This window comes from Octopus bimaculoides, chromosome 3, assembly GCF_001194135.2.
Source record: "Octopus bimaculoides isolate UCB-OBI-ISO-001 chromosome 3, ASM119413v2, whole genome shotgun sequence".
In the NCBI taxonomy this organism is placed as follows: Eukaryota; Metazoa; Mollusca; class Cephalopoda; order Octopoda; family Octopodidae; genus Octopus; species Octopus bimaculoides.
In genome coordinates this window covers 75,730,173-75,745,752 of record NC_068983.1, presented here as the reverse complement: position 1 = coordinate 75,745,752, position 15,580 = coordinate 75,730,173, and the positions used below count along the sequence as shown (strand labels likewise).

Here is a 15,580-nt window from a genome sequence, read left to right as displayed (position 1 = left end):
TATATATATATATATATATATATATTAATCATTGTAGTAGAAACATGTATAGGTCTATTTAAAGCTATATATATATATAAAGGAATTAAAAGTAATGCTTTGCTACTTCGTATTAATCTTTATTATTATTATTGATATATATCAAAAGGATTTGTTATAATACTATTCCATATATAAAAAAAACAGCCATACCAACAATCCAACATACCACTATCATCAGCTGCCCCACAGATATCATTATAGTTTCAACATCTGGGCTGTACCATTCAATCTGGCAGTGTCAACAGCACTAAAATAAGTGTTGTTTGGGAACAAACATACCAAAGAAACCACAACTTTCAAACACACTTACCCTATGTACAACAGTATCGGTAAATAAATTAAATAAGTAAATCTATAACCAACTCCTAAATATGTAACTAAATAGCGACCAAACGTTTAAGTCAACCAAAAAATATTCCCTACACTCTTCTATAGTATAATATAAAAGTGAAAGCTTAATAACCACATTCATTCAATCTAAATATAGGCAGGATTAAACATTGACTTTAAGATTAAACTACAACAAAGAAACACATAAATCTATGTATATCTGTATTGGTATTAACAGTAAACCTACAATAACTAAATTATATATTAAATAGCAACCAATCTTTAAGTCCATACAAATAATAATCCCACCAGTCTTCCATAGTTACTACTATAATAAAAAAGTGAAAGCTTAATATTCAATTCTCTCCAAAACAAAACAAGATTGAATTTAATTTAACGAATAATATAGATGTTTTCAATCTAGTTTGGATTCTTTGCCATCAAATTTTGATGGCAAAGAATTCAAATTTGATGGCAAAGAATCCAAACTAGATCGAAAACATCTCTATAATAATTAGGAGTGAAATACATTATTTCATAATCCAAAAGTTAATAATAAAAACACTACATACTCATTTATATTACCCTTACAAGCTTTAATGTAAACTTACCAGTAACTAATAGAAACATTAAATTTTATTATACAGGAACTAATAAAAGTATACTTGTAATTAACTATTATTCTAAGACCTCGTTATGAGCGTGGCCATTGCCAGTGCCGCCTGACTGGCCTTCGTGCAGGTGGCACGTAAAAGCACCCACTACACTCTCGGAGTGGTTGGCGTTAGGAAGGGCATCCAGCTGTAGAAACTCTGCCAAATCAGATTGGAGCCTGGCATAGCCATCTGGTTCGCCAGTCCTCAGTCAAATCGTCCAACCCATGCTAGCATGGAAAGCGGACATTAAACGATGATGATGATGATTAAAGCTAAATCAAAACTGTTTAAAAGATTGTAAAATTACAAAGTATTAACACTTAAATGTTTTTTTAAACCATGTGGTTCCATCACTTCCAGAACTTAAAAGACTATCTTAACTATTGATGATGTAGTGCGTAATTACTACTTCTTCAATTGACTTGAATAATATTGGTGATGTAGTAAGCAAATAACTTGAATCGTAAGCATTCTAAATCTTTACAAATATTTGCTAAGTTGAAGACTAGATACTACCCCATATGTATTTAGAATTTCAAGTGTCCCACCTAAACAGCGATTAAAAGTTTTAACCAATTTACCATAGCTATACCCTTTGTTTTACTAAATGTCTTAACAGTTTATTATTTTTCCAAAAATTTATTAGCATTATTAATAATAGTACTATATCTGACAATTTGCCCTCCAAAAACATCATAAGCAATAAAAGAAGGAATCCTACAACTGAACCATGACATTGATGCCACTTGGAAACCAAAATCTTCTGTTTTATTATAAATGTCAGTACATATTTCATTATTATCCTTAATTACTAAATTGACAACTAAATATATACATATACACACACACACACAGAGACACACAAACATACCTTTGTCTAAATAATTGTATATCCATTTTTCAGTTTCACTTTGTGGTTCTTGGTGTTTTTCATTTTGAAGGATATCATTCAATTGTTTTTCTGCCCTGGAATGTAAACAAAACAAAAAAAATTATACAATGATCATTAAACACTCCATTACAAGTACACATTCACAGAGGTATTCACACACACACACACACACACACACACACACACACACACACACACACACACACACACACACACACACACACACACACACACACACACACATGTGCATGAATCAAGATGTCTAGAACTTTGTAATAGAAATATAAGAAATGAAAATAGCTTTACTTTATCTCTTGGCTTTCAGATAACTATCTACACAATTTGGAGGATAGATTTAAAAAGATATGTATAAAATATAAGGCAGTCACAGCTCGCCCACAAGCATGTTCATGTGGTTAAGAAGTTTAGTTCTCAAAACACATGGAAATTCCTCTATTTAAGCATCAGTCAACTGAAGCCTTGCAAATGAAACAAGGAAAAATGGAAACTGTACGCAAGGCCATCAAATGGATTATACCCCTCATTCACCACATTGGGCACATTTAGTACTGTGCACTCTGTTGCTAGTATTCAAGCTAAGTTTGAGGGTATCTGGATGTGCTGTTTCCTACTGCAGTAACCCTTGAGTCATGCTTTCTATTTTTTTTTTTTTGTTGTTCTGCCCTTTCTTCTCACAACTGTTAGAGACATGGCAAGCATAATGGATACTGCTCTTTTCGCCTTGAAGTCATAAACATATAATAATTAACAATTTTGAATAATGAGCTAATCAATGAGTTGAAGTGCTGCTTCTTCATATCCCAGCATCAGAATGGTAGGGGTGCCTACAGAAATTGAATTTGCTGTTTCAGGTGGAGGGCTTCTGATGAAAAGGCCCTGCCTAAAATGCTACAGTTTCTACACCTCAACAGCCTCGTTCTTTCTTCTGTCAATAGGCAGGTACTATAGAAAGCTTAGTTTGTCAACAAAAGTCAAATGAGTTTAACTAAGAAGGGTTTAGTTGCTAAAGTTATAAAATGGAAATTGAGGACTAAATAAAATGCTATCAAACTGATAAAATTCCCAATCGACAAATTGAGGACTTTTATTGTAGCATTAATGTCTGGTTAATGATGTTTCAGGATAAATTCATGATTAGTCACAAGTAAATTATTAAAGAAGAACATTGATAGCTGCCTAAGTGTGAAGGCTTGTGCTTAGCATAGCCCCACTTTCATTTATGGCATAAGCAAATGAGATATAATAACCTGCTGGATAAGACCCAAGTCTACCAAAGGAAGCATTCAAAGACAGATCTTATACTATCCCTGATAGCTAAGTAATATAGAATAAAGTTCTTTTGACAAAAAATAAAATATCTGCAGCAGGTTTGAACAATTTCAATCGAATGAAAATTTTAGAGATTTACATTAATCCTTTAACATTCAGCTTACTCTGTCAAATGAAATGCTTATCTATTAACATTGTTCTGAATTAACCGTCGTTATTTTGCAACCTCAAGATTTCAATGATGCAATTGCTTATTTTTTTGAATGCTATTGTAAGATAGGTATGAGAAGTCAGATTTGGCCAGTTTGAACAAAAAGGCTGGATATGGTCAGTTTAAATGCTAAAGGGTTAAAATTTTAGCCTGCACTTAACTATGCTCTTTATGCAGAAAACATCCCAGGGTAATTTTCCAATGTCAAGAATAGATAACTTATCCACTCAGCCACCTCATTTCTAGCAACGACAAAATTATATGCAACTTGTCAGTGATAAAGAGGTTGCCAATAATTTGTGACTGACATATGGTAAATTGTTCATTGGAAGTCAGCAATTAGTCAATAGCTAATTATCAGAAATAAGCAAGTTATTTGACAATGACTAACTAGTCAATTAACAAGGATAATGTTGGCTATTCTTTTACATTTCTTTTCTCTTTTACTGGCTTTAGTCGTTAGTCTGTGACTATGCTAAGGTAACACCTCTAATATTTTAGTCAATCAAACTGACCCCAGTACTTATTTTTAACCCTGTTACTTATTCCATTGGTCTCTATTTTACAGATTCACTAAGTTATGGGAACATAAACAAAAACTGGTTATCAAGAGGTGATATATTAAGACAAGATACTGAGAGACAATCACAAATACACAAATCCACATACATATATATATACATGTATAAATAATTTAATTTATATAAGGGCATTACTATACAATACTGCCTCATGCTTAGAGGGACTCCATAAGTCAAAACTACTAAAATAAGCACATTTTTACCGATTGCGAGGGAATGTAACTTTCCAAGCTAACCTCCTAAAAACTTTTAACTTAACGGCAAACCAATGATTTCCTAATTAATGCAGCAAGCTAACTACTTGATAAATTCTTATAAGGTATTTATCCTGATATTATATACATGTATAAATATATAAATATACATATAAGTATGAGGGGATGTATGTACACAGTGGCTTCCATGCAATTTCTATCTAGTAAATTCACTCACAAAGATTGGTCAACCCAAGGCTATATAGATGATACTCGCCCAAGATGCCACACAGGTAGATTGAACTTGAAACAGTATGATTTTGAAAGGGACTGCCTAACCACATAGCCATACCTGCACTTAATTAATAATCAGTGATAAACAGTCATAAAAGGTGGCAATATGACGTAATGGTCATTTGCCTGAATAAGCATAATTGTTGGTGTCCCATTGGTTAAAATTACTGCTCATATACGAAATCTAAACTTTCGTCAAAGAAATCTTTCACAAAATACAGTTCTTAGAATTCGGATATGAGCAGTTATAAAAACCCTGATTTTGGGGAAATTACTCAGTGATCGTAGGATGTTACTAAACTCCATGACACTCACAATAGTACAGTTCTATATTTAAGAGATGAGGAATTATGTACATTATTTACATTTGACGGATATTTGTCCTCATCTTGTTTGTTGTTAACAACATTTTGGCTGATATACCCTCCAGCCTTCTTCAGGTGTCTTGGGGAAATTTCGAACCTGGGTTCTCATTCCTAAAGTATTTTTCAATGTTATTATTATTATTATTATTATTATTATTATTATTCAGGTCACTGCCTGGAATCAAACTTGGAATCTTGAGGTTAGTAGCCCGCGCTCTTAACCACCACGTCATATGCCCGTGGGCGTAGTGGTTAAGAGCATGAGCTACTAACCCCAAGGTTCCGAGTTCGATTCCAGGCAGTGATCTGAATAATAATAATAATAATAATAATAATAATAATAATGATAATAATAATAATAATAATAATAATAATAATAATAATAATAATAATAATAATAATAATAATAATAATAATAATAATAGCAACAACAACAACAACAACATCGAAAAATACCTGAGGAATGAGAACCCAGGTTCGAAATTTCCCCAAGACACCTGATGAAGGCTGGAGGGTACATCAGCCGAAACGTGCTAACAACAAAGAAGATGAGGATAAATATTCATCAAATGTAAATAATGTACTCACAACAGTGATAGTTGGATGTTACTAAACTCCACGACATTCACACCTTGAGATATTGGCTATTTTTTTATGCCATGTCTATGATAAAAATCCAACAAGAATTATTTGGATTGTTGTGAACTCTAGTAATTAGTATGAGGGATTAGCTAGTGTGAATTGTAAGTCGTAATTCCCTACAACAAAATGACTTTACTTTCCAATTGTACTATAAATGCTAAATGTACATAAATAAACTAAAGCAGTAATTATTTTCTCTCTCTTTCTTCGCGTTCTTTATCATGTGAATAAAATTTATTTCTGCAATTATGAAACCGTGTATTTTTTTTATAGCAGTTAAAAGAACTCAAATTTATTTATCTTCAACATACATGCATGCATAAAATGTCTGTTAGTGTTTCAGAGTATATATTTCTCACTATGGCGTCTATGTAGCTGGAGTCAGGATTTATGTATAATGATAACATCTATAAGTAAGTTATAAGTGACGTGTTTATCAATATATATTCCTACTTCAAAAGTAAAATATATTTATTATCTATTCTCAAATAAGAAACATATAAAAGTAGTGTTACACAAACAGTAACCAAACCACCTATAAAAAAATACAGTTTCATAATTGCAGAAATAAATTTTATTAACAAGTTGAAGAACATGAAGAAAAAGAAAATAATTACTACATTAGTTTATTTATGTACATTTAGCATTTATAGTACAATTGGAAAGTAAAGTCATTTTGTCACAGAGAATTACGACTTAAAATTCATAATAGCTAATCCTTCATATTAACTAGTAGAGTTCACAACAATTCAAATAAGTCATGTTAGATTTTTATCATAGACATGGCATAAAAAATAGCTAATATCTCAAGGAGTGAGTGTCGTGGAGTTTAGTAACATCCAACTATCACTGAATAATTTCCCAAAAATCAGGGTTTTTATAACTGCTCATATCCGAATTCTAAGAACCATATTTCGTGAAAGATTTCTTTGACGAAAGTTTAGAATTCATATATGGGCAGTAATTTTAACCAATGGGATACCAACAATTATGCTTGCTCAGGCTAACGACCATTACGTCATATTGCTGCCTTTTATGACTTGCTACGAGGTCAATGTATAATTAACAGTAATAAATTGGACACTATATGACAAACAGTAATATATTAATCACAAGTTAAGGATACAAGCTAACAGAATCATGACCACACTGGACAAACTGCTTAGCAGCATTTCTTCTGCCTTTATGTTCTGAGTTCAAACACTACCAGGGTCAACTTTGCCTTTCATTTTTTGTGCAGGTTGAAGAAATTAAGTACCAGCTGAGCACTGGGGTTGATGTAATCCACTTACCCTCCACACCCGAAATTGCTGGCCGTGTGCCAAAATTTGAAATCAATATACTAATCACAAGTTAATTGCCAGTGATAAATCAGCACCTGCTGTATTCTCAGTCACACTGCTGAAAATTTACCGAAACACAAATGGTCAAAAAAAATAAAATCTACCAAACCAAACTTCACAGTGAAAAACATCAAAGAACACTCACATTTCTGAAGCGTGTTGGAGGAAGTCACTTTCCTCTTTACTGTCCCTATCACCTTTATTATTTTCCACTGCTTCCTCCTTCTCTTCTTTCCTCTCTGCTTCCATGTTTAAGCCTGCTTCTTCCTCTCCTCCCTGGTCTTTTTCTTTATCTTTCCCCTCTTCTTCCTCCTCTTCTTCTTCGTCTCCTCTATCACCTTTAGCATTTTTGCTCTTTTTGGGCAACAGAAACGGCCAGGTACGCCTCTTGCTTTTAGCTAAGTGTTGTGTTTTGTCAGAGCCAGACACTTTTGAGGATGCTGCTCCATCAACAGGAGCATCCTTTGAGAGGGACTTCTCCACCAAGGACAGCATCTCCTTGTATGCTGCCGGGTTTTCAATGATGATGATCTTTATGTCGACATCTTTGCCATTTCCTGTTAACGATGCATCTGTAGAAGGGAGACAGATACATTTAGACTTCAGTTGACACTGCATACACAACGAAATGGAGAAATCAAAAAGAGAAGGAAGTGAACAATGTAATGGAGCTGAATGCTTTGTTACTGATGTTATTATTATTGTTGTTGTTGTCATTGTTAAGCCCCGAGTCAGACCTCACTGAGAAGATGGCTAATCCATTTTATTTTCAAAACAGGTTTTCTAGGACTGCAATTATCCAATGTGGTCTTCATTTTTTTTTTAAGAAGGTAAAGCATGATTCGAGGGAGGACCGACTGCTATTTCCAGTAGGTTGAGTAACTACATAGAAGTGATGATGTAGCAGATTCCTCAATGGCTTGGGGATGTTGTTGTTGTTGTTGTTGTGCACCCTTGGTTCTCGCTGCCCAGTCAAATCAAAGGCTAACTGATAGCTCAAGAGTCATCTATAACCCTTGTATTGATCAGATCTGGTCTGTTTTGGAGCCTTCACCAAGACATGGCGAACAACGTAGGGGACCACAAAGCAATCAAAACATGAGAAACATACACACACATGTACACACATATATAGATATACCTATATATAGGTAAATGTCAAACAATGAGAATGAGTGCTCAATACTGCATTGGTAGATAAAATTTCTTAATTTATGTATTAAGGCTACCATTGGTTCCATGTTAAGAAATATCTTAATATCTCAGCAATTTTTCAAGCCAATCACATGAAGGAATGGTGTTCGTCACCATTTTGAATGAAAAATGGAGAGGAACACCATTCCCCCATGTGACTGGCTTGAAAAATTAAGATATTTTCTTAACATGAAACCAATGGTAACCTTGATACACAAATAAAGATATATATATATATATATATTGCACTTAAATTGTTCACTTCTTAACCACATGGTTTCATGTTCAATCTCACTGCACAGCACCCTGGGTAAGTGTCTTTTAATATAGCCCTGAGCTGACCAATGTTTTATGAGGAAATTCAGTAGACTGAAACTGCAAGAAGCCCAATGTGTGTGGTTTTGTGTATGTGTATGTGTGTGTGTGTGTGTGTGTGTGCACGTGTGCATGTGTGCAGTTGTGGATGTATGTGTATGCGTAAATGTGCACGAAGGGTTGATATTCCACACTTGTTGCTATTTGAGTGAATTGATGGTGATGCTGACATTCCTTGTCCCTCTGAGCTTTAGAAAACTTCCGGCATAAAAAAAAACCCTTACTCGAAAACAGGGAAGGGCTGGTGACAAGAAGAACATCCAGTTGTAAACCCCACCCCAAATAACTATATCTGCTAACATGGGAAAATGGATGTTGCAACAAATCTTTTCTTTTATCTTTTACATATTTCAATCATTGAGTGGAGGTGCAATGGCCCAGTGGTTAGGGCAGCGGACTCGCGGTCATAGGATCGCGGTTTCGATTCCCAGACCAGGCGTTGTGAGTGTTTATTGAGCGAAAACACCTAAAGCTCCATGAGGCTCCGGCAGGGGATGGTGGCGAACCCTGCTGTACTCTTCCACCACAACTTTCTCTCACTCTTACTTCCTGTTTATGTTGTGCCTGAAATTCAAAGGGTCAGCCTTGTCACACTGTGTCACACTGAATATCCCTGAGAACTACGTTAAGGGTACACGTGTCTGTGGAGTGCTCAGCCACTTGCACGTTAATTTCACAAGCAGGCTGTTCTGTTGATCGGATCAACTGGAACCCTCAACGTCGTAAGCGACAGAGTGCCAACAACAACATTTCAATCATTAGACTGCAGCTATGCTGGGACAACACTTTGAAGAACTTTAGTCAAACAAATCAACCCCAGTACTTATTATTCTTTTAAAGCCTGGTACCTATTGTATTAGTCTCTTTTGCTGAAGTGCTAAGTTACAGGGATGTAAACACACGAACACCTGTTGTCAAATAGTGTGAGGGACGAACACAGACACACACACACGACGGGCATCTTTCAGTTTCTATCAACCAAATCCATTCACAAGGCTTTTTGGTCATCTCATGGCTATAGTAGAAGACTCTTGCCCAAAGTGCCACAGAGTGGAACTGAACCCACTCAGAATCATGTGGTTGAAAAGTAAACTTCTTACCACACAGCCACACCTGTACCTATGGACAATATACACACACACAGTAGCGAAATTCCATTCTAACAAATACCATTATGAGAAATTTTTCAGTACAGTGAAGTTTGTTTCAAAATTCTGCAGTAATTTTTTGGAAACAATGCTAAAAAAAAGTTTCATTATGATAAAATTCATTAAGGCAGCAGCAGCCAGAAGAAATGGTTAGCGGTATTTCTTGTGATTTTATGTTCTCAGTTCAAATTCCACTGAGATTTGCTTTGCCTTTCATCTTTAGGGGGTCAATAAAATAAGTACCAGTGAAGTACTGGAGTCAATGTAATCGATTACCCCCTCCCACAAAATTTCAGGCCTTGCGACTATATAAGAAATTATCATGATGAGATTCATTGCAACAAATGTTTCGGTACAATAAAACAAAACTGAATTCCAAAAAGCCAAAGTTTCACAGTACAACACAAAAAAAAAAAAAAAAAAAAAAAATACAAAGCAGATATTGTTTTTGAAACATCAGTTTTGTCAAGCCAGATATACAGATAATACAGAACAGGGAATTCTCAACCACTGGGTCACAGATCAGTACCAGGTCATAAAACTTTGGTACTAAGTCGCACAGTAAGAATAAATATTTTTAATTTAATTTTCTTTTTAAATTCACTATTACAGCCTGCAGTGTTTTGCATTATGTATATAAAAAAGTGAGGGATAAAGCACTTTTCCGGGTCATAATGATTCACAGGGCCAGTTTCATGGATTTTCTGACATATATACTCCTCTCCTGTATAGGATACTAGTCTGTCACAGGAATATTCAAGAACACAATACATCACCTAGTCCAGGAATCAAAACCACATTCTTACAATTATATGTTCAACAATCTAATGTAATCTCCTAGTCTGTGGAAAAACTGTGTTGAATGAAACCAGTCTATAGTACAAAAAAAGTAAGGGACCACTGATACAGATTATCAACTGGGGGCACAAAACACACAGTGGTACCAGATGAGTACACTAAATATAAAGCTCTCTGTGTCTTCATGGCTCAGTGGTTAGAACATCAGGCTCACAATCAAGGGGTAGTGAGTTTGATTCCCAGACTGGGCTGTGTGTTGTGTTCTTGAGCAAGATGCTTTATTTCATGTTGCTCCAGTTTGCTCAATTGTAGGAATGAGTTGTGGTGTCACTGGTGCAAAGCTGTATCAGCCCTTGCCTTTCTTTTGGGTAACATCGGTGGCATGGAGAGGGAGAGCTGGTATGCAAGGGCGACCGCTGGTTTTCCATAAAATAACCCTGCCTGGACTTTTGCCTCAGAGAGTAACTTTTAAGATGTAATCCCATGTTCACTCATGACTAAAGGGGGTCTTTACCCTGTGTCTTTGTGGCCATGTTAAAATTCTTTAGTTTATGCTCCAAAATAGAAACTTTACAAAATCAAAACTAAATATGGAAATGTCAACTGTCAGGTCAAAAGGGAATCAGAATTTACTTAGCAGTCTATCAAGTATTAGTAAGAACGAATGAGGTCCAAAAGTGACCATACCATTTGTTTTTTCAAATTTTCCAACCATAACCTAAGCACCTTGGATTTTTTTTTTCCTCGTTAGTAAGGAAGAGAGTGTTGCAATTATGACAATTCCTTTATGTGTGAAATTCAAATTTCAACTCAAATACAGAAAATAGGAATCAAAACTAAGTGAATAATACAAGTCAAAATTTTTTAAACTTTATTCTTACCAGCAAGAATTTTGGAAACTATTGGGAGAATATGAAATTAATTCTCTTTTGGAACAATGGATTTCTACCTAAAATGGATAGAAAAATTTGAAGGATTCCTTTTGTCATAAGGTCCATGTCTACAGATGTGGGTTTGAGTCCCATGAACAGCTTTCAACTTTTTCTATCCAAAAGGGCTATACAACCCAATATTTACAAACTATCATTTATAGTTTTATGTGCTTCGAGATCTATTGTTCCAAAAAAAGAATTACTTCACATTCGCTCAGAAGATTATAAAATTCCCACAATGTCAATATATATATGCATACACTACATATATACAAACACATGTGTATATATATAAATAAATACATAAATACACACACATGCATGCATACACACACACACACACAAATATTACATACACATATTTACATATGAATTTCAGTAGTATGATCTTTGAATGTTGGGCCTCACAGTGGCGATGGCAAGTGACCAAGACCTTTGGCAATGTGCTGTGCTTGAGAAGATTTGTCAAGCCAAGTGAAATCGTAGTCATGGCTGATGCCAGTGTTCTATAACTGGTACTTGTGCTGGTGGCAAGTAAAAAGCACCCTTTACACTCTTGGAGTGGTTGGTGTAAAGAAAGGCATCCAGCTGTAGAAACCATGCCAAATCAAACTGGAACCTGGTGCAGCTCTCTAGCTTACAAGTTTCAGTCAAACCATCTAACCCATGTCAGCATGGAAAACAGACATTAAATAGTGATGATGATGATCATCATCATCATCATTTAACGTCCGCTTTCCATGCTAGCATGGGTTGGACGATTTGACTGAGGACTGGTGGACCAAGTAGCTACACCAGGCTCTAATCTGATCTGGATGGCCTTCCTAACAGCTGGATGGCCTTCCTAACGCCAACCACTCCGAGAATGTAGTGAATGCTTTTACGTGCCACCGGCATGAAGGCCAGTCAGGTGGTACTGGCAACAGCCACGCTCGAAACGGTGTATTTTACGTGCCACCTGCACAGGAGCCAGTCCAGTGGTACTGGCAACGACCTCGCTCGAATGTCTTTTCTCATGCCACTGGCACAAGTGCCAGGGAGGCGACGTCGGTAACGATCACGCTCAAATGGTGCTATTTACGTGCTATGATGTGTACATATACACTCACACACACATACATACATACAAGCAAGTAATATATATATATATATATATATATATAGATATACACACACACAAAAATAAAAAACACAAATGTACATGTAAGTAAATGTGAGACCATGACTACATGAGCACCTAAAAGAATTAGTGAAAGCATGATGCAAGCTATCAAGTCATCCTCATTTCCAGGTAACAGCTGTAGTCTCTCACACACAAACACACACACAAAATAAAGAGTGATTTTCAAATATTACAGAAAGCTGATAATCTCTAATAAGCTTATCACCTACCATTACTACCAACAGAAATCTGAATAATTCTAAAAATTATGATTTAAAAAAAATATATAAATCTATACCTCAACAAGTTCGATAACTTTTGTTGGATTAAAAACAGTTTTTCAAAAGTTGCCTCCCCTAGAGATTTTTTTTTCTTCAAATTATTGTTGTTTAGAGTGGCGATTTGTACCCAATAGTTTCTAGAATATTGCACTAAAATATACTACAGTGAAGTACTTCGCTGATTATATTTGCGTATATAATAAACATCTTGTTTTATCAAATATAGTAAGAAGTAGATGTTAACATTGAGTTGAGGAAGAATTTTAACCCCTTATACCAGTGCCCCTGTGTCTAACTTTACCCCCACCTGGGCCTCTGAGCAAAAGAAAATAATAAATAGTTGCATATACAGCTCAAGAGTAACGCTTGCAGGAAAACTAATGAACAAAATCACAAAAACATTCAGGAGAATAAGAATTATCGGCCTATCTCTCAACTACCATATCACTACTTTCCTCATCACTTTCACCAGTTTGATTGTTTAAATAACTCTCAATGTTGCATAAAGGTAAATTTCTTGTCCAAAGAATGGGTATCATCAATAATTTCTTCAACTATAAAGAGTCTATGCCTTGCTCGTTTACCAAACAAAGTGCTGAGTTCATCACACGTCCTTTTCATTGCAAAAATTAGTTTTTCTTTGGAGAGGGGGTCTTTTTTTTTTATTAAGAACAGAAGTGAACAACCACTATGGTAGACGCCATTAAGAATGATTCATAAACACACTTGATTACAAAGCTACGTGATCAGATGTCTAATTTTTAGTATTTTATCTTCATTGTCTAAGTGTTGTTCATTACTGTTTTAGCAGGAATCTAGCAAAAATGACATTTAAGCTGTTCCTATTATATAGCATGACAGGGTTAGGGATTAAAATTATGCAGTAAGTTTTGCTGTGGGTAATTGTTTTGACTCCCCACAGAGCTATGTGATAAGTTTACATTATCATAATCAATCCAATATGAATAAGAAAAAGCAACACAAAATGAAATGCAAAAAATTGTAAAACAATGCAAAACATTCATTAAGCATCGATTAAATATAAGAAAACATTGTGATATTAACCTTTTGTGGAATCAACATTTTTAAATTCTTCTATCTGTTCTTCAATTCTTGAAATTTTCTTTTTTTCTTCATCTGTAAATATAAGAGAACGAAATGTAGATTCAAAATAACATATGTAAATTCCTTTTTTAATTTTAATAATTAAAATTTTATGGCAAAAGAAAAATATTTTTAATTCTCAAAATCAGTATTCTCGCTATTAATTTGATAGGTTCTTTTCATAATTTTTTTAAATTTTATTTCTTTTTACAAAGACATACAAAAAGTGGTCCTAAAAAACTCTTAAGTAAATAGATAAATAGACATGTTTTGCACAATACCAAAGACAGTATTTGGTATGAATACATGGGGCCATGCATAACTGAAAATAGGTGAAAGGTGGAGAAATGGTAATAATTTACAGAACAGTCATGATGGAAATAGTCAGTATGGAACAACAGAGTTCATTACAGTATAAGACAAGGTTCATTAATAGAGGATTTATTTCAGCAGCAGTATGTTAAAATCTAAATAAGTATAATGGTTTCAAACTTTAGCACAAGGCCAGTAATTTCAGAAAAGGAAGTAAGTCAATTACATTGATTAACTGGTGATTAACTGGTACTTATTTTATTGACCCCAACAAAAGGATAAAAGGCAAAGTCGACTTCAACAAAATTTGAGGACAGATAAAATGCTGCAAAACATTTCACTCAGTATGCTAACAATTCTATCATCTCGCCACCTCTAAAAAACCACAATAGTGAAAGGAAACAATTGGGCAATAGTAACTGTTTAAGGATTTTGAAGTAATATAAAAAAGACACAGATCAACAGTATGTGAAGAGACTAAAAAATAAGCAACTGTTGACATAGATTGGTAATAATGGTTTTATAAAGACAACAAAGTTTTATATTTAAACTGCGTTCAATCCTAAATTAACACAGTGTATGTAAATACATCTATATGTTTCACACTATACATTTTTAAAACAGTGTTTACTGTTAATACCACAGTCTAGATTGAACTAGCAACTTCCTTAGTTCGAACAGAGCAAGACTACAGCAACAGATTGATTTAACAACAAACCAGGCAGGGACAACCTTTTTCAAGAAGTGGGTTGTGTGCAACTTGGTTCATCATAAGATAGGTTGCACTACTAAAAAATTTCAAGGTAATTTTTCATGAAGTGTGCCTTGCAGAAAGAAAAAGTCCCATGGGCAGCAAGTTGCCCGTGACTGCAACAGACAACTCTGTTCATAAGCCGATTAGGATATAAGTTTTATCACACTCCTCTACTGCCTAATTTTAAAGACAGTCACATGACAGTAGAGTAAGTTGCTTGTACATTGCATTCTACTCTACACAGTTTTTAATACATGGAACTGAAATTGTGTCAATGATAAAGACAAACAACATCATAGCTTATGCTACACAAGGAGAATTAATCAACTTTGACAGACATATTAACATTTTCATAAGAATTACAAAGCTTTTAGCATAGCATTTTCGTTGGAAGTTCACAAGTTAATTTAGGTAAGTCAAACATTAGATTTATTCTTTTGGACTCATTAGTGGTCAACAAATGGTACTCTGTGTATATAAACATTCATGAACACAGCTTTATGCAATCTCGGCATTACAGATACTTACATACAATGGTGAGAATTTTGCATAAAGCTTACCACACTTCATATCATCTTGTTTTGTGATGCCAAGACAGGACTATTTCAAATAATACAAATTATGTAGCTTAACTTCCTATCTGGTAATTAATGAAAATATTGAAATTTCAAGGCAGGAGT

General features: G+C 34.6%; 1 protein-coding gene across 2 annotated transcripts in view; it reads right to left on the bottom strand.

Annotated features, from left to right (window-relative positions):
• LOC106880789 (protein OS-9) overlaps positions 1–15,580 on the bottom strand; it is an 86,931-nt gene that overhangs the window by 28,897 nt on the left and 42,454 nt on the right. For both annotated transcript variants that reach the window (XM_052966226.1, XM_052966227.1), the window contains exons 7-9: positions 13,796–13,867; positions 6,986–7,412; positions 1,900–1,994 (exon numbers count right to left, since the gene is read on the bottom strand). In XM_052966226.1, the coding sequence (XP_052822186.1) occupies positions 1,900–1,994; positions 6,986–7,412; positions 13,796–13,867 (594 nt within the window). The remainder of the gene's footprint in view (positions 1–1,899; positions 1,995–6,985; positions 7,413–13,795; positions 13,868–15,580) is intronic.